General features: G+C 41.5%; 1 protein-coding gene across 1 annotated transcript in view; it reads right to left on the reverse strand.

Annotated features, from left to right (window-relative positions):
- LOC126133935 (Down syndrome cell adhesion molecule-like protein Dscam2) overlaps positions 1-24,464 on the reverse strand; it is a 367,718-nt gene that overhangs the window by 170,676 nt on the left and 172,578 nt on the right. Inside the window, exons 12-13 of the mRNA XM_049915191.1 lie at positions 13,053-13,201; positions 4,492-4,702 (exon numbers count right to left, since the gene is read on the reverse strand). Coding sequence (XP_049771148.1) covers positions 4,492-4,702; positions 13,053-13,201 — 360 coding nt within the window. The remainder of the gene's footprint in view (positions 1-4,491; positions 4,703-13,052; positions 13,202-24,464) is intronic.

A 24,464-nucleotide genomic window follows, 5' to 3' on the forward strand; every position in this document is an offset into this window, starting at 1 on the left:
CTTTCCATCTTTGAGCTATTCCTTTTTTGCTTAGCAGTGGCTTGCCTCCTGAACTCTTGATATTATTACAGGTGTTTCTTTCTTCTCCAAAGATGTCTTTAATTTTGCTGTAGGTTTCTCCTATATTCCCCATAGTTATGCATGCTTTTACAGTTCTGCAACTCTCTTCTGGACAGTCCCACTCACCCATTTTGAACTTTCCGTCAGTCTCACTTTTTTGACCCCTGTATTCTCTGTTGCCTGCTTCAACTGCTCCATCTTTATATTTTCCCCTACCATCAAATGAATTCAATATTCAACATCTTTTGTATTATCCAAGGATTTCTACCAGGATTAGTCATTTTGCCTATTTGATCCTCTGCTGTCTCCACTATTTCTTCTCTGAAAGCTATCCATTCAGCTTCTTTTTTTTATTTTGCTTCCGTGTTTTATTCAATAATTGCTGACTTCTCCCTATAAAATTTTCAACAACCTCTGATTCTTTTAATTTATTTAGGTCCCACGTCCTTGTCCTTAACCTCTTACTTTTCTACAATTGCTTCAGTTTTAATGTGCAGTTCATAAGCACTGGAAATATCATGCACATTAAAATATGGTTTAAAACTCCATCTTATCATTATGTAACCTTTCTCATACTATCTGATGGCTCCAGATCTCTTCCATGTATAAACTTCATTTAATAATTTAAAGGAAGTGTTGGGAGAAGGAAGGAAGATTGGGTTTAATGTCCCATTGACACCAATGTCATCTACATCCACATCTATACTCTGCAAACCACTGTGAGGTGCATGATAGATGGTACATCCCATTGTACCAGTTATTAGGGTTCTTCTCATACTATTCACATATGGAGCATGAAAGGAATGATTGTTTGGAAGCCTCTTATCCCCACAATCCCTACATGAGTGACACATAGGGGGTTGTAGTATATTTCTGGACTACTCATTTAAAGCTGGTTATTGAAACTTTGTTAATAGACTTTTTTTGGGATAGTTTACATCTATCTTCAAGAGTCTTCCAGTTCAGTATCTCTGTGACACTCTCCCATGGATTAAACAAACCTATGACCATTTGTGCTGCCCTTTGCTGTATATGTTTCATATCCCCAGTTAGCCATATCTGGTCCCACACACTTGAGCACTATTCCAGAACCGGTCACATGAGTGAATTTTAAGCAATCTCCTTTCTGGACTGACTGCACTTGCCCAGTATTCTACCAATAAACTGAAGTCTATCACACGCTTTACCACAACTGAGCCTTTGTGGTCATTTCATTTCATATCACTACAGAGTGTTACACAGCCAGGTATTTGTAGGAGTTGGTTGATTCCAACAGTGGCTCATTGATAGTATAGTTATAGGACACTACATTCTTTCGTTTTGCAGAGGGCAAAATTTTACATTTCTGAACATTGAGAGCCAGTTGCCAATCTTTGTGTGACATTGAAATCTTATCAAGATCTGATTGAATATTTTGCAGCTTCTTTCACATAGTACTTCATTATAGATAACTGCATCATTTGCAAAAAGCTTTGTTAGAGACAGAGAACAAGCTCAGTTGGTGTCGAAGATGGGGAAGGAAATCAGCCATGCCCTTTCAAAGGAACAAGCCCAGCATATGAATAGAATGATTTTGAGAAATTATGGAAAACCTAAATCTGGATGGCTGGACGCAGGTTTGCAGTCATCCTCCCGAATGTGAGTCCAGTGTGCTAACCAGTGCACAACCTTGCTCAGTCTTAAATCAAGTGTTAGCAATAATTAAATTGTGCTCCACAAAACAATCTACTGGGTGGCATCCCTTTTCATTTCATGCAGGGCATGCACCTCATGGAACAACATGTCACTGCCTTTACAGCTTTGTTCCACAGATCTAATCTACCGGAACTTCAGCTATTTCTCAGCACAAGTTTATTCCCTGAGTGGGTACTATTACCCACCCCCTGCATCTGTTGCTTTGGAAAAGTGCTCCTCTTGTTTGGTCTGCTGCTTTTGAGTGGTTTAATGATAGCATTTCCTTTGTGTCATGTCTTCATTTCAAACTGGCAATTATCTAGTCCTGCAATACGAGAATATTCTGTCCTGACTCCTCATGGGCTCTGCCCCTCATTTTTCACAGGGGGAATTGCTTTGTTTTCAACTGGATACAGGGGAAAGGCCTATAATGAATGGCTTCCCCATTACCAGTACCTGTATTGCCTCTGCTGTGGCTGTAGATCCAGTGCTCGGCAGGTCATATGCATGACACAACATAGTCACTGGACTGGGCATCAGAACTGCTCTGGAATTTTTATGTGTTGCACCTTCCCCTCTCCCTCTTGGATGGCACTATTCTCCTGTCAACAGACAGGTTTATTCCCCATGTTGTGGTTCCAGCAGCCATGCACCTATTACATCAGGATCAGTGGGGGATCTCTTGCACAAAACTGGTGGTGCACTGCAATGCATTTTGCCTGGACATCAATCAGGAGGTGGGACACCTTGTCCCAGCCTGCCGCAAGTGTTCAAGGCCAACAAGCCTTTTTAGACACTTTCTGGATATTGGTAATTTATGCTTTTTCTCATTTTCCTTATGTCACTCATTGTCTGTCTGGGACAGCAGATGTGACTGTCAAGGTTCTCTTGAAGATATTCTCCATAGAAGGCCTGCCTTGCTCCATAGTTTTGGACACTGGTCCTCAGCTGAAGCTATGTGGTTCCAGATACCGTTTCAGGTCTCAAACATCTATGATCTATATATGCAGGCTGAAGTGATGAATGTAAATTTCTATCAAGGCCAGGATTTGAAGTCAGGTACCTGCTGACTAGGCAGATGTGCTAACCAGTATACCACCATGGCATGGCTTTGCACAACTGCACAGACTAATCTAGCATGCTTCCATTCTCAATCCAAATACTCATTCATGCCTCTTCCCACTTGGTATTTCCCCTAAACTCAAACAGCATGCTGAGGCTGTCCAGCTGTATTAGATAAGCACCTCAGTATGAAATGAAATGGGGGATCCTGCATGAAAACCAGGTAGATACTTTAATCAACTGAAACTATATAGTTCCACAGGCTTTTCAAGCCTCAAACATCTGTGATGTATACATATAGACTGAAGCAACAATTGAAAATTTGTACCAAGGCTGGGACTCTAACTCAGGCCTTCTGTTCACTAGGCAGATGCACTAATCACTACATCACCCTGGCAAAGTGGCTTAGCACGACTTCCTGGCCTACCCTAGCATGCCTCCCGCCTTATTTCAAATTCCCATTCATGCCTCAGATCAGTTGGGATATCAAATGGGCTGAGACATACCAGAATGATGTAGTGGTTAGCACATATGCCTAATGAGACATAGACCCGGGTTTGAATCCTGGCCTTGGTACAAATTTTCATTTCTTGGCTCATTCCTCATGCATACATCAATGGACCTCAGTTTATGGTGCAATCTTTCAAGGACTTTAGTGTGAAGGCATCTATCTTCCATCAGCACCTCCCTTTCATCAGCAGTTGAACAGTGAAGTGGAATGCCCTGTCCGAATGTTGAAGACACAGATGCACAAGTACTTAGAAGATTTTCTTTTCCAGCCAGGGAGGCTCTTCTTTAAGCTCTTTCAGAACAACAGCAAATGGTGCCGAGATTCCCTACCAAGCAGCCACATGACCATGACCATTACCTTTCCTGCCTACCACTCATCCCTGGGTCCACAGGTAGCAGGGCTGGCCTTGTCCCACTCACTTTCATTGATACAAGCCGGTCTGGGTGGATTGGGAACTCTTCAGGTCTTTGGCTGCCTCCTCGCATCTTTGGCTGCCACCCCTGGCTCTGGCACAGATGCTGTGGACATGTCTTCAGTCACAGAATTGTGAACAGCAATGCCCCCCCCCTCCCCCACTCTGTGCACAGATTCAATGGTTACTTCATAACCCATACCATTTGGCACCTTCCCCCCGAAACCAGCTTCTCTCAATTACAAAGATGAGATTTGTCCTTACAGCACATACATCAATCTTATAAACCTCCTAGTCTCAACACTTGCTAGGTCCTGCCCAACATCCATCTTCACCCCTGCCACAGTGCCCCCCACTTCACTCACCTGCTCTTACAACCTCCTCTCCACAATTTCATTCTCCTTCTGTTCTATCTGCTCCTCCCACTCCCTTCATCCATGTCACTGTGCACTCCACACAACTGCCTGTGCCAGAATGAGCTCATCTGTGCAACATTCCTATCTCACGCGCCTGCTGCTTTTCCCTCCCAGCTATCTACCATCCTGCACCAGCCCTCCATCCCACTCCCTCTCTTCTTTCTTTCTTCATCCATAACCTCAGTCAAGATGAAGTGCCAGCACAAAGTAATTGACCAGAACATTGTAGCTTGTAGGTGTATTATGAGTTGTTTCCTCCTTCTATTTTTACACTTACGACAGGTAATATTTAACTAAAAATTATATTTTATTTCTTTGAGATGGCCAGATACACATTTATGTTACAGAGTACTCACTTCTTACTTGTTATGTCAGCTCCCACAACTGGAACCGAGACATTGACAGTTGCTGTATGTTGCCAATCACTTATGGGATTTGTAGCCTGCTTGTACTGGATCAGGTAGCCAGTCAGGGAGCTGTGTCCATCAAATGGGGGACGCCATGCCAAATGAATTGATCTGCTGTTCACCTCAATCACTTTCACATCAATAGGTGGATCAGGTGGCTCTGGAAAGTTGGTGGTATAAATGTCAGATCAGTAATTGCAATAAATTGCATAATCAGACTGGTTGACATACAGATCAAAGGTATTACAAACATTTTCCATAGATCACCGAATGAAGGAGACATTACAAAAGTAAGAGCTTTGGAATGACACAGTGATGAACGATGAGTTGAATCGGTATGACAATATCAAAAGGAAAGAAGGAAGGAGAGAAAGTCAGGCTACGTACCCTAAGACCTCTCTCATCTATATCTCCACGATTAGTTAGCAGTTCACAATGAAGTGCCAGACAGAGGGTTCATACTATCAAACAATGGGTGGGAAAAATGAACACTTAAATATTTCTGTGAAAGCTCTGATTTCTCTTATTTTGTTATCATATTCATTCCTCCCTATGTAGGAGAGTGCCAACAAAATATTTTCACACTCCAAGGACAAAATTGGTGGTAGAAATTTCATGAGGAGATCCTAGTGCAACAAAAATCATCTTTTCTTTAATGATTGTCACCCAAATTTGCATCTCATATCCATGGTCTCCCTCCCCTATTTCACACTAATACAAAACAAACTGCCCTGCTTTGAACTTTTTGATGTCCTCCGTTTATCCTATTTGATGTGGGTCCTTCACCGCACAGCAATAATCCATAAAATGGCAGACATGTGTAGTGCAAGCAGTCTCTTTAGCAGGCCTGTTGCATTTTCTATGTGTTCTGCCAATAAATCAATATTTTGTTTGCTTTCCCCACTACATTATCTATGTGATCATTTCAATATAAGTTATTCATAATTGTAATCCCTAAGTATTTTACTTGAATTTAAAGACTTTAGATTTGTGTGTTTTATTTGAAAACCATAATTTATTGGATTGCTTATACTACGCATATGGACGACTACACACTTTTCATTATTTAGAGTCAATTGCAAGTTTCTGCAACATATAGATATCTTGTCTAAATCATTTTGCAATTTGTTTCGATCATCTGATGACTTTATAAGATGGTAAATGGCAGGATCATCTGAAAACAATTTAAGAGGGCTGATTAAATTGTCTCCTACATAGCATCTGTAGATTGGAACAGCAAATGGCCTCTAACACTTCCTTGGGGAACACCGGATATCACTTCCATTTTACTCAATGACTTTCTGTCAGTTACTATGAACTGTGAGCTTTCTGACATAAAATCATGAATCCAGTTACACATCTGAGATGATACCCCATAGGCACACAATTAGATTAGAAGTTGCTTGTGAGGAGCAATGTCAAAAGCCTTCTGGAAAGATAAAAATATGGAATCAGTTTGACATCCACTGTTGACAGCACTCATTACTTTACAAAAATAAAGAGCTAGTTGAGTTTCACAAGAACAACATTTTCTGAAACCATCTTGGCTCTTTGTCAATAAATCGTCCTCTTTGAGCTACTCATAATGTGCAAACACGGTACATGTTCTAAAATCCTACTGCAAATCAATGTTAGCAATATGGATCTGTAATTCAGTGGATTATACCTGTTACCTTTCTTTGGTATTGGTGTGACTTGTGGAACTTTCCAGTCCTTAGGCATGAATAAATGCACCCGTGGTCTAGGGATAGATTAATAATCAAAATATCCTAGGTCCCAGGTTGGAAACCTGCCACCATTCAAATTTTGATTAATAATCAGCATTTGGTGGCCAAAGACTTCAGGCATAAGAAGACTCCCTCATTCCTCCAATAGCCTGGTCAAAGAGAGCGGAGTGGACAGAAGTTCAGGGTAGTTTCCCGTCCTTGGGGTGAGAAACTGCCCCTAAAGATGGATGATCAATGGCATGAGGATGCAGAAGGCAATGGAAACCACTGCATTAAAGCCACATAACGTGTCCACAGGACATGTGGCCTGTAATTGAAAAAATGTCATGATGATCTTTCCATTGGCAAAAGATTCTAGAATAGTACCCCATTCAGATCTCTGTGAGGAGAGTGCCAAGGTGGAGGCGACCATGAGAAAAAGACTGAATAATCAATGAAAGGATGTTCTACAAGTCAGGGTATGGAATGTCAGAAGCTTGAATGTAGTAGGGAAGCTAGAAAATCTGAAAAGCGAAATTCAAAGGCTCAATCTAGATACACTAGGGGTCATTGAAGTTAAATGGATAGAAGACAAGGATTTCTGGTCAGATGAGTATAGGGTAATATCAACAGCAAACGGTATAATGGGTGTAGGATACATTATGAATAGGAAGGTAAGGCAGAGTGTTTGTTACAGTGAACAGGTCAGTGATAGGGTTGTGCTTGTCAGAATCAACACAAACCAACACCAACAACAATAGTTTAGGTCACATCACAAGCTGAAGATGAAGAGGTTCAAGAGATTAGCCAGGAAGAATCAATATGCAAAACATTGGGATACAGAAGCACTAAGTGATGATGAGACATGCTTGAAGTTTTCTAAGGCTATAGATACAGTAGCAAGGAATAACTCAGTAGGCAGTATATTTGAAGAGGAATGGAAATCTCTAAAAATGACATTCAAAGAAGTTGGAAAGAAAAAAATAGGTACAAAGAAGTTAACTGCAGAGAAACCATGGGTAACAGAAGAAATACTTCAGTTAATCGACGAAAGAAGGAAGTACAAAAATGTTCAGGAAAATTGAGGACTACAGAAATAAAAGTCACTGAGGAAGGAAATATACAGGAAGTGCAGGGAAGCTAAGATGAAATGGCTACATGAAAAATGTGAAGAAATCGAAAAAGAAATGATTGTCGGAAGGACTGACTCAGCATACAGGAAACTCAAAACAACCTTCGGTGACACATAAAGTAAGGGTGGTAACATTAAAAGTGCAATGGGATGTCCACTGTTAAATGCAGAGGAGAGAGTGGATAGGTGGAAAGAGTACTAAAGGCCTTTTGAGGGGTAGATTTGTCAGATGTGATAGAATAAGAAACAGGAGTTGATTTAGGAGAGGTAGGGGATCCAGTATTAGAATCAGAATTTAAGGGTGCTTTGGAAGAGTTCAGGCAGAAGTGATAGATAACATTCCTTCAGAATTTCTAAAATCACTGTGAGAAGTGGCAACAAAATGACTATTCACATTGGTGTGTGGGATGTACGAGTCTGGGGACATACAATTTGACTTTCGGAAAAATATCATCTCAAGTGAGAGAATTATTGCACAATCAGCTTAACAGCTCATGCATCCAAGATGCTGGCAAGAATGATACACAGAAGAATGGAAAATAATATTGAGGATGTGCTAGATGACAATCAGTTTGTCTTTAGAAAAGGTAAAGACACCAGAAAGGCAATTCTGACATTGCAGTTGATAATGGAAACAAGGCTAAAGAAAAATCAAGAAACGTTCATAGGATTTGTTGACCTGGAAAAAGTGTTCAACACTGTAAAATGGAGTATAATGTTCGAAACTTTGAGATAAATAGCAGTAAGCCATAGGGAGAGACATGTAATATACACTCCTGGAAATGGAAAAAAGAACACATTGACACCGGTGTGTCAGACCCACCATACTTGCTCCGGACACTGCGAGAGGACTGTACAAGCAATGATCACACGCACGGCACAGCGGACACACCAGGAACCGCGGTGTTGGCTGTCGAATGGCGCTAGCTGCGCAGCATTTGTGCACCGCCGCCGTCAGTGTCAGCCAGTTTGCCGTGGCATACGGAGCTCCATCGCAGTCTTTAACACTAGTAGCATGCCGTGACAGCGTGGACGTGAACCGTATGTGCAGTTGACGGACTTTGAGCGAGGGCGTATAGTGGGCATGCGGGAGGCCGGGTGGACGTACCGCCGAATTGCTCAACACGTGGGGCGTGAGGTCTCCGCAGTACATTGATGTTGTCGCCAGTGGTCGGCGGAAGGTGCACGTGCCCGTCGACCTGGGACCGGACCGCAGCGATGCACGGATGCACGCCAAGACCGTAGGATCCTACGCAGTGCCGTAGGGGACCGCACCGCCACTTCCCAGCAAATTAGGGACACTGTTGCTCCTGGGGTATCGGCGAGGACCATTCGCAACCGTCTCCATGAAGCTGGGCTACGGTCCCACACACCGTTAGGCCGTCTTCCGCTCATGCCCCAACATCGTGCAGCCCGCCTCCAGTGGTGTCTCGTCTTCAGCGATGAGAGTCGCTTCTGCCTTGGTGCCAATGATGGTTGTATGCGTGTTTGGTGCCGTGCAGGTGAGCGCCACAATCAGGACTGCATACGACCGAGGCACACAGGGCCAACACCCGGCATCATGGTGTGGGGAGCGATCTCCTACACTGGCCGTACACCACTGGTGATCGTCGAGGGGACATTGAATAGTGCACGGTACATCCAAACCGTCATCGAACCCATCGTTCTACCATTCCTAGACCGGCAAGGGAACTTGCTGTTCCAACAGGACAATGCACGTCCGCATGTATCCCGTGCCACCCAACGTGCTCTAGAAGGTGTAAGTCAACTACCGTGGCCAGCAAGATCTCCGGATCTGTCCCCCATTTGGGACTGGATGAAGCGTTGTCTCACGCGGTCTGCACATCCAGCACGAACGCTGGTCCAACTGAGGCGCCAGGTGGAAATGGCATGGCAAGCCATTCCACAGGACTACATCCAGCATCTCTACGATCGTCTCCATGGGAAAATAGCAGCCTGCATTGCTGCGAAAGGTGGATATACACTGTACTAGTGCCGACATTGTGCATGCTCTGTTGCCTGTGTCTATGTGCCTGTGGTTCTGTCAGTGTGATCATGTGATGTATCTGACCCCAGGAATGTGTCAATAAAGTTTCCCCTTCCTGGGACAATGAATTCACGGTGTTCTTATTTCAATTTCCAGGAGTGTACAATATGTACAAGAGCCAAGAAAGAATATGATTGAACGAGCAAGAATGAAGCACTTGGATTAAAAAGGGTGTAAGACAGGGATGTTGCCTTTCCCCCCTACTGTTCAATCTCTACATTGAAGAAGCAATGATGGAGAGAAAAGAAAGCTTCACGAGTGGAATTAAAATTCAAGGTAAAAGGATATCAATGATATGATTTGCTGATGACATTGTTATCCTGAGTACAGATTATGAATTGAGAGTTAATTAAAGAAAAATGAAAGTAATGAATAACAGAAATGAGAACAGCGAGAAACTTAGCATCAGCGTTGATGGTCACAAAATAGATGAAGTTAAGGAATTCTGCTACCTGGGCAGCAAAATAACCAATGACAGATGGAGCAAAGAGGACATCACAAGCAGACTAGCCCTGGTAAAAGGGACATTTCCGGCCAAGAGAAGTCTACTAGTATCAAACATAGCCCTTAATTTGAGGAAGATATTTCTGAGAATACACATAGGGTAGTGAAACATAGACTGTTAGAAAACCAGAACAGAATAGAATCAAAGCATTTGAAATGTGTGCTACAGGCAAATGTTGAAAATTAGATAGACTGATAAGATAAAGAATGAGGAGGTTCTGCACAGAATTGGAGAGGAAAGGAATATGTGGAAAACACTGACAAGGAAAAGGGACAAGATGATAGGGCATCTGTTAAGACATCAGGGAATGAGATTGCAGTCTTTCTCGGCGTATGCCACTGATGAATTCTTCTCGGGTTATCAGCCGAGTGGTGGAGTTGTCTTGTCACAATGTTTCAATGAGTTTCGAAACTCATTGAAACATTGCGACAAGATGACGCCACCACTCGGCTGATAACCTGAGAAGAATTCATCATCAGGGAATGAGTTCCTTGGTACAAAAAGGAGCTGTAGAGGGCAAAAACTGTAGAGGAAGACAGAGATTGGAATACATACAGCAAATAATTGAGGACATAGGCTGCAAGTGCTTCTTTCAATGAGCAAGCAGTGGTATATGATTGCTACATGTGAAGCTATTATATCAGCATACCCTAGAAGGAACATGATTGGTATACAATCTGGAATGGAGGCCTTGCCTTTGTTAAGTAATTTAAGGTGCACTGATGATATCTACTTCTAAGTTACTCATGTTGGCAGTCACTCTTGATTCAAATTCAGAGAATTCAGGAATATTAACTTCATATTCTTTGATGAAGGCATTTCAGAAAACTGTGTTTTGTAACTCTGCTTTACTGGCAGTGTCATCCGATCACCATTGTTATCATGCAGTAGAGTATTGATTATGTCATTCTGCTGGTATACTTTACATACAGCCAGAATATCTTTGAACTTTCTGTCAGATTTTAAGACAGAGTTTTTTATGGAAACTATTACAAGCATCTTGCATTGAAGTTCATGCTAGGTTCCAGCATATCATACTGTACAACATGAGCGTTCAGAGATCTGCAAATATATCATTGCGAAAAAGCTATACAGCTCTTCAAAAGAGTGATCTACTTGGCATAATAAACCTGTACATTTTGCAGCTGCTCTTGACTTTATAATGAATTGCTCTTCTCAACTCTTATTGCCATATCCCCAGATGAATTCAATAAATTCTGTGTCCAATCTATTGAAGAAATGTGCAGCTCAGTAGACAAACCTCCAGAAAATGCCCTTAACTTTATCAATAACTATTTTGAAAGGCCCCGCCAGAGCATTTTCAACTTTACAGAGGTGTGTACGAATACAATTCTAAAAATAGTGAAAAATTTCGAAGGCTCAGATAGCGTTGATTACTATGATTTATCATGTAACTTACTGACTACATAATTGATCCCTTAACCTACTGTGTAAATAAATGTCTAGCTGAAAACAAGTTTCCTGATGTACTAAAAATATCTAGAGTGGTCCCAGTATATAAGAAAGGTGATAAGAACTGTCCTGCTAGTTGCAGACCAATATCGTTAACTCCTGCTTTCTCAAAAATTCTTGAAACAATTATGTCTAATCAAGTTAGCACGTATTTAGATAACTTAAACTTAATAAGTGACAATCAATATGGATTCATGAAAGGTAAATCGACAACAGATGCTATGGATTCTCTTGTAACATTTGTTCTGGATGTGTTTGAGGCTAGGGGATTTGCTCAGGCTACATTTTGCGATCTGAGCAGAGCATCTGACTGTGTGGACCATGATGCTTTACTGAATAAGCTATCCTATTATGGTTTTGCTAATAGCAGCATAAATATGATTAAATCCTTCCTTGAGAACTGCCAACAAGTTGTATGCATTAACAGAGAGAAGTCAGATCTGATTAATGCTAGGTCTGGCATGCCACAGGGCTCAGTACTCGGACCTCTATTGTTTTTACTTATGATTAATGACCTGCCATCTTGTGTAAACTCTCACACAATAATGTATGCCGATGACACAACTCTTTTAAATAAAAGCTCAGATTTAAACATCCTAAAAAATATAGTTAAAGATACCCTTGCTCAGAGTTCATTATGGTTCAGAGCAAACAGTTTTCTACTAAATGAAAGTAAGACCCAGGCACTTTCCTTTAGCTTAAGAGAGAATCATGACTTAGAAAGTATACAATTTTTAGGTGTTATAGTAGACAACAAGTTGACATGGGAACCACACGTCAAACATTTATCTGCCAGACTCTCAAGAGTTATCTATTTAATTAGAAACTTAAAAAGACATGTCCTTAATAGTTACATAAGATCAGCATATTTTGCTTTCTTTGAAAGTATCATATCATATGGAATCTTATTGTGGGGCAATAGCAGTCACGTAAAGGGCATTCTACTTTTACAAAAGAAAATTGGTAAGAATAACAACCGACTCAGATAAGTTAGAACACTGTAAACCCTTGTTTGTTAAATTGCAATGCCTGACGGTAATAAACTTGTACATCTATAATGTTCTATTGCAAGTTAGGAACAATATTTCAAATATATCATTAAGAAGGGATGTACATAGCCATAACACCAGGAACAAACCATGTTTAGATGTACCATATCTCAGACTATCCAAGTCACAGAATTCATATTTAGTTCTTGGACTTAAATTGTACAATAAGTTAAGTATAGATTTAAAAGAGTTACCTGTCAATATCTTCAAAGCTAAGTTGTACAGAATACTAGTAAATAATCCTTTCTACACAGTAGATGAATTTTTTTAAACTGAAAATACTGTCTTTCAACACTGTATCTAGCGGATGGCCTTATGTAATCCAAACTAAATTGTATTTAGTAATTGATGTTAAAAATGTAAGTTATCTTGACGTTGTCTATTGCTTTATGAGCTGACAGACAATCAAATTTGATTGATTGATTGACTGATATAGGTTCATCAGAATTTGGTGAAACAGAAGGAGATCCTGAAGAGGCAAAAGGAAATTTTATTTCTGCTCAGGGGTATAGAAGTGTATACCCACATAAACAGAAGAGTGTTCTTGAGCCTTAAGAATAATATTACTCAAACATATTATCCTGAACAGATACCTCACCTTGAATAGCCAGGTGGATGAGTTGCTCACTGTGCCCAAATGAATTGCTTGCATGGCACATATAAAGGCCAGAGTCCAGTCGATCAGTCTGAGTGATTACCAGCTGTGACTGCAGACCTTTGTCTGTCTTCATTTCAGATACACTCATTCTGGCAGCATTGAAAGAAACACATGTTTTCAAATTACAACAGAGTATTAAATGAATTATACTTTTGAAGATTGATTTTTAATACATACAGAAAAATGATTCTGTCTGGAGCAAAAGGTGACACACACATACTGTCTCTCTCTCTCTCTCTCTCTCTCTCTCTCTCTCTCTCTCTTTCTGAAAGAAATATCTGTAATAGTTTTATCCAGTAAAACAATTGAAATGCCTTAAAAATAATAAGAATAAGAAGAAGAAAAAGAAAGCTATTGGGCAGTTGCACACTACCTGAATAACTTAAGCATTGATATTTGAAAAAAATAGTAGTATAAATTGATAGAAAAATTTATCTTTTGTTTCTGGATATGGGCTACAAACTGTGTTGTTAGAATATCTAACATCTCATTTTATGAAAGATAATATTAACCATATGTTATTTACTGGAATATGATGTTGACAGAGAGAGAGTGTCAGGCAGACTGCACAAAAAGATGCAAACATATTTTATTGTCTACAGCTTTAAATTTCTCGAGGAAATACCTTTATGTTTGCTGGATCGAAGGTAGTAGAACTGTCAGTCTAGTGTGGAACCCATTTAGTGCCAGGAAACTAACATCAAGATGGTAGACATAAGTTTCAACTTTGAAGAGCAGAAGCCGGTTATAACTTAAGTGGTACAACCACAGTGGAAGTTTGGGAATGTCGCTGCTCTTCAGAGACAGTAGAGACATGACTAGTGGACTAATCTACCTTTCAAGGTTAACAGCAACAAACCTACAAAATAAATTCAAGTTCCATGGGACAGTGTGAGATGTGTAGCAATGTTGATCCAAGTGACTCCACACAGCTGCAAACGATGAGTCCTCAAATGTACTTTTGGAATCGTTTCAGCATTCGAAAATGCCAAGGCAAGGGCCACTTGAGAGGAGTACATGTTAGTAGTGTGGAATACATTTTGCAGAGAAGCAATTTGTGTTATTTCACTGTAAGGTTGCTGAAACAGTTAAGTAACAATGACCTCGGTTGTAGGTTACAATTCTGTGAAACATTTCAGTAGATCATTGTATGTGAACCAATTTAATGGGTAGCTGTGTCTTGTATCTGCCTCTGTGGATGTTAAATGTTTTCCAGAGTAAATGGACCTATATGGCCAACAAAGGAAATAGTAATACCACAGTATTGAACTCAAAAGTGAGTGTGCTACTCATCTCACAACATGAATATGCTGGCCAGTAGTGTTCCTCACAGCCAGTATATAGCCCAGCAAATGGTCAGTCAGTCCTGTACTCACATCTGATATTTTCGGCTATTATCATTGCTCTAGAATGGACTACTCAATAACCTCACTTGGTACTTAGTATTTCTCTTAAGTTATAATTCAGATTTTGTCTCTTTTTGTTCTTGGCCTGTTGACATTGTTGTGGCAAAGGTTTAAGCTTTGCACCTCGTTGTTGCTTAGGTTGTTTTTGGCTTGTCCTCGTCAGAGTTGGCCATGTTTGGCTCAGTCACTTTTTGATGTTGTGTTCTCTCCTGCAGGTGGCCCTTCAACATTGTTGCTTCACCCATTTCTCTCCTGGGTTGTGATGTGTGCACTAACACCCAGCAACGAGAAAAGAGGAAGTTGTTTTGTAGCATGGACACTAAATTGGTTTGCCTGCTGGAGCAATAGCAGCGGCTAATGCAACAGCTGGAACCTCAGACAGACTTGTTACAAAAGTTGCTTCAGCTTCAGGCGAGCAAACACTCAGCAAAGGAGGCCACTTGTTCCAGGCCTCAGTACCACTTGCAGTCAACATCCCCATTTGTCTTCTGTTGTCTATACCTTTCAATTATGCTATGGAGACTGGGACATAGTTCTCTATAATTATAGATTTCCAGCCTTTGGGAAGGGGCAGCCCAACACCTCAGCGCTTGGAATTGTTCCTGAATGAATTTATACCATGCGGTATAAGCTCCAGGGTTGCATTACAATGCCAATACATTATCATGTCTCCTGGCTGGCTCAGATACTGATTTCAACCAACAGTAGTTCTTCTGCTTCCACACCAACACTGAGTGGAAACATATATTGGACAGTTTCCCCTTTACTGCTCGTGTCGCCGACACCACATGCCTTGACCCCCACATTGCAGCATGTCCTCTACTGTGTGACCCATTCCTGGTCAACTTACCTCATCCACTGATTGGCAAATGAGTTCAGGTCCATGAGAAATATTTCTCACAGGCTCTAGGTTGCTGATGTCATTCTTTTGGATACCAAGATGATTGTCATCCCAGCAGAATTGTCCCAATGAGTGTTGAGGTTGCTGCACTAAGGACACTGTGGGATGCCCTGCATGAAGGTGTTAGCTCACCGATGTGAGTACCAGCTGAAAGAATGATCCATGCCTGCGTGGTGTGTGCATGGTACCAGGCAGCAGCCCACAACTTTTCACCTTCAGAACTATGCCCTGCTACCCATGGACAACATCTATCTTGATTTTGTGGGTCTGTTTTTAAGATCTGTGTAGTTGCTTATTGTTGTTGCTTACTCAATATATGCCTAAGCTCAGGTATTGGCCATCAAAGGCTTGCGTCCAGTAATGGGCTGCAATTCACAGTGACTTTCATCAATGATTTTAGTGAGGCCAATGGCATAAGACATATTTGCAGTCCTCTATTCCATCCTTCCACAAATAGTGAAGCAGATCATCTTGTTTAGACTTTTAAGCTGCAAGTGAAAAAAGCTATTGAATTCTTTGCCTCTATGTTGGTCCTCACCCTGTTTTTGAGCACTTATCAAACCACACTGATTAACAACTGTAGCCCTGTGGAGCTACTCCATGGGCAACAACTATGTACCCTGCGGGCCTGCTCCTGCAGAGCACTGTGGCTTGGATGCTGATGATGGTAATGGAGATTCACACCCACCGAAATACAGAAGGGACTCAAGTGCTGCCATCACAACCAACTCTGGCCTCAAGTGCAGATGATGCATCCACTGCCACCTCTTCCCCCACCTGCTGGTGACAACGTGATTCCCCACCCAGCACCCCTCGTGACTGCCTAAAGCTCCCTAATGTTGCACCAGTGATCCCTGCCATGTCCATGTGGATCAGTAGAACCCCCTGGCACACCCATCACCATCTGTGTCCCGATGCATGCTGGCTAATATGTTCTATTCCTGCAGACAACAGTCAAAGGGGCTAGCGCTTTACCTATGCCTTCATTCTACCCCCTATGGTACCATCTGGGGCATTTCCACCTGTATGCACCTGTATCGTGGGGGAGGGATTTGGTATCACACTCTGTAGAAGTTAAATCCACTGGAAGAAATGAAACTAGATGGCCATTAGGCTATTGTATCACAACAGCACTATGCTTGTTTAGCGAGCACACCACTTGTCTCACCACATGAATACGCTGGCTAATAGTGTTCCTTAAGGCCAGTATAAATATGGCCACCCTGCGAGCGGTCAGTCAGTTCTCTACTCATGCCTCATATTGTTGGTAAATAATGATATTGAACAATGGACTATTCAATAACAAGGTTGCCTGGCAGTTGGTCTTTCTCTCTAGTTGCAGTTTGGGTTGTGCCTCTTTGCTCTTGGATTGTTGACATTACTGTGATGAAGTATTCCACTTTGCACCTCATTGTTGCTTAGGCTGCCTCAGGCTTGTCCTTGCCTGTGTCTCGTCTGCCATCAGTCACCCATGTTTAGCTTAGCCACTGCTTCATATCATAATATCTTCTGCAGGCAGCCCTTCCACCTTGTGGCTTCATTCGTTTCTCTCCTCAGCTGTGACATGTACACTGATATCCAGCTGCATGTGAATGTAGCAGATTTTTTAGTCAGGCGAAGCACACTGAATATTTCATCCATAAAGGATGAAATTATGAGGGCTATGGCTGTTGGTGCAATTCGAATTTAGTGCACCTGACAGTCAGCATAGCCATATGTACTGTACTGAATATAATCCCATATTACTGATAAAAAAGACTGTGATCTTGCATGATGTGAATGTATGGTGCAGTATCTCCTAAGGGGCCCACTGATCCTTTCCAACTTGAAGGTCCTGTAACTGTATAAAAGTCACACATCAAAAATAGTTTTGCATCACCCCGGTTCCCAGTACTCCTGAAGATAGACATTGACTGTGGATGTTGTATCACAGACACAGTCCCATTGATTGTTCAGAGATGTCACTAAACCCACCCAAAGATGTAAACAACCATGCATGATCAGCGCCTATTAGAAGGAGGGGGTCCGACAGCCAATCAGTTCCAGTCTTTCTACGAGGAAGGAGGTACACAGCTCTTGTTGTCTGTAGTTCAACCATGCCTAGATGGTCAATACAGTGGTTCAATCATGTCCGCATTGTTACTTTGTGCCAGGAAGGGCTCTCAACAAGGGAAGTGTCCAGGCATCTTGGAATCTCGGAGTGAACCAAAGCGATGTTGTTCGGACATGGAGGAGATACACAGATACAGAAAATGTCAATGACATGCCTCGCGCAGGCCACCCAAGGGCTGCTACTGCAGTGGATGAACACTACCTTCGGATTATGGCTTGGAGGAACTCTGACAGCAACGGCACCACATTGAATAATGCTTTTCGCGCAGCCACAGGACGTTGTATTACAACTCAAACTGTGCACAATAGGCTGCATGAAACGCAAGTTCACTCCCAACGTCCACAACAAGGTCCATCTTTGCAACCACAACACCATGCATCATGGTACAGATAGGATCAACAACATGTTGAATTGACCACTCAGGATTGGCATCATGTTCTCTTCACCAATGAGTTTTGCTTATGCCTTCAACCAGACAATCATCGGAGACATGTTTGGAGGGAACCCGGTCTGGCTGAACATTTTAGACGCACTGTCCTGCGAGTGCAACAAGGTGGAGGTTCCCTGATGTTTTGGGGTGGCATTATGTGGGGACAGCGTACACCACTGATGTTCGGCACTGTAATGGCAGTATGATACGCGAATGCCATCTTCCAACCAATAGTGCAACCATATCGGAAGCATATTGGCAAGGCATTCATCTTCATGGATGACAATTTGTGCCCACATCATGCACGTCTTGTGAATGACTTCCTTCAGGATAATGACATTGCTCAACTAAAGTGGCCATCATATTCTCCAGACATGAACCCTATCGAATATGCCTGGGATAGATTGAAAAGGGCTGTTTATGGACAACGTGACCGACCAACCACTCTGAGGGATCTACACCGAATCGTCGTTGAGGAGTGGGACAACATGGATCAACAGCACCTTGATGAACTTGTGGATAGGATGCCACAACGAATACAGGCATTCATCAATGCAAGAGGACGTGTTACTGGGTATTAGAGGTACTAGTGTGTACAGCAATTGGACCACCACCTCTCAAGGTCTCACTTTATGGTGGTACAACATGCAATGTGTAGTTTCCATGAGCAATAAAAAGGGCAGAAATGTTGTTTATGCTGATATTTATTCAAATTTTCTGTATAGGTTTCAGAACTCTCAGAACTGAGGTGATGCAAAACTTTTTTTAATGTGTGTGTTTGGACTTTCATTTGTACAACATACAGAAATGGCATGTTGTATTGCCAACAAGATGGTGCCCCAGTGGGCTACTACAGGGTATACCTTGCTCAAAATTTATGAAGGCACTGGATAGGAAGACAGAGACCAGTCAAGTTCCCTCCACACCTTAGTCAGCTCTGTTTCTTCTGATGGGAGACAGTAAAAAGAATATGTGCCCCATAATAAACCATGTAACCTGGATACACTGTGGGATGAGATCTGAACAGCATGCATAGAAATCCCTTTGGAGTCTTTTGACATGAGCTACAGAATCTGTTGTGATTCATACTCAGAAATGTATTGATACTGAAGGCTATCAACTTGAACATTTCATAGAATAGAATTATATAGAAACTTTATAGTCACTTAACATGTCATATACAATCAGATGATTTGGACATAGGTGACTCGTAAGTTTAAAGCTACTTTCTAAATGTAAGTATACATAATAATTACAGGTATTTTGTAATTTTAAGTACCACAAAATGATTTAAAATAATCATATTGTAAATGAAGTAAAATTAAGTATAAATATTTACTTAAAGTACTTTTTTTATCATGATAGAACAGAATGCAACATCAGGCACAGTTATTTGTGACAGTCAGTCTAAATTCTTCTACACTGTAATAATATTTACTTGTTAGGTTTTTTTTAATGATGTCCAAATTCTTCTGGTTCATAATTTTTAAATTTTTCACAGACAAAATTCCTCAGACCCATACCAATATACACTCCTGGAAATTGAAATAAGAACACCGTGAATTCATTGTCCCAGGAAGGGGAAACTTTATTGACACATTCCTGTGGTCAGATACATCACATGATCACACTGACAGAACCACTGGCACATAGACACAGGCAACAGAGCATGCACAATGTCGGCACTAGTACAGTGTATATCCACCTTTCGCAGCGATGCAGGCTGCTATTCTCCCACGGAGACGATCGTAGAGATGCTGGATGTAGTCCTGTGGAATGGCTTGCCATGCCATTTCCACCTGCGCCTCAGTTGGACCAGCGTTCGTGCTGGACGTGCAGACATCGTGAGACGACGCTTCATCCAGTCCCAAACATGCTCAATGGGGGACAGATCCGGAGATCTTGCTGGCCAGGGTAGTTGACTTACACCTACTAGAGCACGTTGGGTGGCACGGGATACATGCAGACGTGCATTGTCCTGTTGGAACAGCAAGTTCCCTTGCCGGTCTAGGAATGGTAGAACGATGGGTTCGATGACGGTTTGGATGTACCGTGCACTATTCAGTGTCCCCTCGACGATCACCAGTGGTGTACGGCCAGTGTAGGAGATCGCTCCCCACACCATGATGCCGGGTGTTGGCCCTGTGTGCCTCGGTCGTATGCAGTCCTGATTGTGGCGCTCACCTGCACGGCGCCAAACACGCATACGACCATCATTGGCACCAAGGCAGAAGCGACTCTCATCGCTGAAGACGACACGTCTCCATTCGTCCCTCCATTCACGCCTGTCGCGACACCACTTGAGGCGGGCTGCACGATGTTGGGGCGTGAGCGGAAGACGGCCTAACGGTGTGCGGGACCGTAGCCCAGCTTCATGGAGACGGTTGCGAATGGTCCTCGCCGATACCCCAGGAGCAACAGTGTCCCTAATTTGCTGGGAAGTGGCGGTGCGGACCCCTACGGCACTGCGTAGGATCCTACGGTCTTGGCGTGCATCCGTGCGTCGCTGCGGTCCGGTCCCAGGTCGACGGGCATGTGCACATTCCGCTGACCACTGGCGACAACATCGATGTACTGTGGAGACCTCACGCCCCCCGTGTTGAGCAATTCGGCGGTACGTCCACCCGGCCTCCCGCATGCCCACTATACGCCCTCGCTCAAAGTCCGTCAACTGCACATACGGTTCACGTCCACGCTGTCGCGGCATGCTACCAGTGTTAAAGACTGCGATGAGCTCCGTATGCCACGGCAAACTGGCTGACACTGACGGCGGCGGTGCACAAATGCTGCGCAGCTAGCGCCATTCGACGGCCAACACTGCGGTTCCTGGTGTGTCCGCTGTGCCGTGCGTGTGATCATTGCTTGTACAGCCCTCTCGCAGTGTCCGGAGCAAGTATGGTGGGTCTGACACACTGGTGTCAATGCGTTCTTTTTTCCATTTCCAGGAGTGTAGTAACATGTCTTCTCCAGCAGTTTTAGCCTATGAGTTGGTAACTTATACTGATATTTGTTTCTTGTTTCATAATCATGCTTAAATAGGTTATCCTCAAAAAGTTGTGGGTTTTATTTAGAAAATTTAATTGTCTCATAGATACAGAGGCCAGGAACAGTCATAAGATCAAGGGCCTTGAACAGAGGTCTGCATGATCATCTTTTTTCTGCACATTCCATGGCTCGAACGATTTTTTTCTGTAGCCTAAAGACTCTCTGTAAGTTGTTTTTCCTGATCCCCAAAAAATTATACCATATCTAATCACAGATACAAAACATGCATGATATACAATTTTTTTGACTGGTGTTTGTATTATACTGCTTATAACATTCACTGCAAATATTCGATTATTTAAATGGTATTTAACTACTATTTGAAACATTTAGTTTAACCGTTTTCTATGACAGTTCAAAGTGTGTAAAATATATAATAACTTTTGCCTTCCATATCTGCTTAATGACAAATCCAGGCTTTTCTTTGTTTTCTCTCTTTTATCCCTGTACTGTGTTGTCCTACCTTTGCTGCTGTCTTTTCTTTATCTCTTTTTTCTTTATTTAACCTCTCCAAATTATTATCTCTTATATTATATGGAAGTCTAGAGCTTATTAAACTATTAATTTTTCCTTATATTTCAATATAATTCATCTTCTCTCCTGTACCCGCTTTTCACATGTCTACTGGTCACACAGTGTTATACAGTTTGAACACCTGCTGTTATAACAGTCAATTATGCAAACTCATGACATACTGCACTGCCTGCTGTCCCCCATCACATCAGTTGCTCCAGTTTCTATTTGTTTTGTCATTTTCCCAACTGATTCATTTAACTACTAATATTTTACTTCCTTCCACCAACTTTAAAGACAGCTGTAAGTCATACAACAAATTCAAGCTTCTTAATAATACATATTAATTTAGATGAGAAACTCCTCCCTATGGGTCTAAGGCAGGAAAAGGATATCTACCTACTAATGAAATCTTCTCAGCATATCAGCAAAGAGACAGCACCACCTTGCAGCAATATTTCAAAGTTCTGAGAACATCCTTATCACATCTTTTTGGGCATTAATAACACGAGTCCACAAGTTGTTAAACAATTTTATTTACATGTTTTAGGCATAGCTCGTCATCAGAATATCTGCCAAAAATATCAAAATTCTCATGGAAACACAATTTATAGATAACATTTTAATGACATATGTAAATTCACTATAAACAAGTTTACATACCAAGTAAAAGAATTTAGTACTGTTTTGTGTCAAGTGATAAATTGGCACCTGACTGACTCCATGCTGCCATTACAAAATCTAACTACCATAACATACCACTAGATGGCATGGTTGTGGCGGTGTTTGCACCTCTCATTTAAAGTCTATGGGCAATTATAACAAAATCAATAGCAGAAACAACTGTAAAAACATGAAGTAGCACTAAATGCTTTCTGAGGAAAATTAAAAATCATAGTTAGAAGAGTGTTATCTAAAGTACATGATTTATAGATGTGATATTGGCTAGGGGTGACAGAGGGAGAGGCTGAGAGGGCACCATTGGTATGGTGGGGTTGACACGAAACAATCCTACCACATGCAAATGAGAGCTAGTGTCATGTAGCATTGGCAAACCTTCAACTAAAGAACAGAGGAAATACTTACTGTAAGTCTATTAGGAATTGCAAAACCACATATGTGGGATGAAGCATTGTTACGAACAAATCCCAATACATCCCCTCTGTCCTCCTTTCTTTCTCTTCCCATCAACCCTTGATCATGTCACATGTATTAATGAGATACTTCAGTTTGCACACTTCAAATTGTTATTCTTAATTTTCCTTAAAAATGGGTTATTGGTATTTTCTGTTTTCCCAGTGTTACCACAACCATGCCACCTGGTGACATGTTACGACAGCTAGTCTTTGTAATAGCTGTATGTGGTCTGTTGAGCATCAGTATTACAACATATATATCACATGACACCATACTCTGTATTAAGTTTTTTCCCCTGGTATGTGAACTTATTTGTCAATAAATTTAAATATGTTTGCTCTTAACATGTCACATATAAATGGTTTTTTCATGAACTCTGTGATATTTTCAGCAGATATTCTGCTGATGTGCTGTGCCTGAAATGTGAAAAAAAGCTTTAAAAAGTATAATGTTGTCATTAGTTGACAAAAGTAAAATGTGATGAGTACACATAATGGCTTCGGGCCCCTTGTGTGCCACTACATCATAAGTTAAACTAAACTGCAATTAGTTTCCCACTTATTATCTTCAAATCAGCTTGCATGAATATGATGAGTGAGAAACTCATTAAAACATTGCTACACGGAGATGCTGCCATTTGGCTGGTATCCCAAGAAAGATTCACCAATAAAATTTGCCAATAAAGCCTGCATTACAGTATATCTGTTTATCTGTCTAACAAATCTCATTCATAAAGTCTAAACATTTCATTCTGAACCATGATCATTCGTCCTTCTTTTTATATTGTGCACCTTCTGCAGTGTTCTCTTAGGTTTCCTAACAATTTGGATACCCTCTCAATTTATTATTGCAACAGTCAAATATTGCTTAAACTATTTGTATCATTTTTTTTTTTTTTTTTTTTTTTTTTTTGAATTTTTGATCTCTTTACTGCTGGAGTTGTCTCAAATTAGCCTGACTGTTATGCCTCATTCATTCTACTTCTACCTGTCTAGAAAAGCTACTTTCACCCTAGCTAAAAGTCCAGTCCCACAAACTCTTCATAAAATAGAGCCTGGAAAATGGTATCTCTTTAGATGCATTTAGCATAAAATTTGTTCTCTCTGGTAGCTACCCATTCATTCACAAAGATATTCAGTTTGTCTGATTCTGTGAGTCTCTTACTGTTTCAACATATTAACATATCCACCCACAGATCTTACTTAACTGCCTGTGCTAATTTAGCACAACCCCATTACTTTGTGACAATAACTCCCTAAGTTCTATCTGCAAGATAAAGATGCTTGCACTCCAACAACTGGAGCAGCATTGTCAGTACCATCTGACATCTTGCTTTCACCTAGGAATACCACTATTCAACAAAGAAAGCATTACTCACACCCAAAAATACCCCATAGCTGCCAGACAATGATTTGCTGACTTATTCTGCTTGCAAGCCCAGAAACTTCCTCCCCGCTACATGTTAGTGTCAGTCTCCTTCTCCAGGCTCCCAACATTGTTGCTGACTTCTGCAGAAGTATTGCTCCTCCAAAAATGCCTCATATTTAGCTCTACTCCTATGTTCAACCATGTTGGCCTTGTCAAGAACCTGCTTTCCTTTACTTGTTTAAAAGGAAGCACTTCTTTGCCACCAAACCTAAATTTAGCTGCCAGTGATTTTAGCCTCTTTCTGCACCTCAAATAATTTCTTCCTTGATGGAATTTTTCATATGATAGTAAAAAGAAGGGAATTGCTAGCAGCTGTTATCATCAAACACGGGAAATTATTATATTTTGGTAAACACAATAACAAGTGTACCAGAAATAG

This window comes from Schistocerca cancellata, chromosome 1, assembly GCF_023864275.1.
Source record: "Schistocerca cancellata isolate TAMUIC-IGC-003103 chromosome 1, iqSchCanc2.1, whole genome shotgun sequence".
In the NCBI taxonomy this organism is placed as follows: domain Eukaryota; kingdom Metazoa; phylum Arthropoda; class Insecta; order Orthoptera; family Acrididae; genus Schistocerca; species Schistocerca cancellata.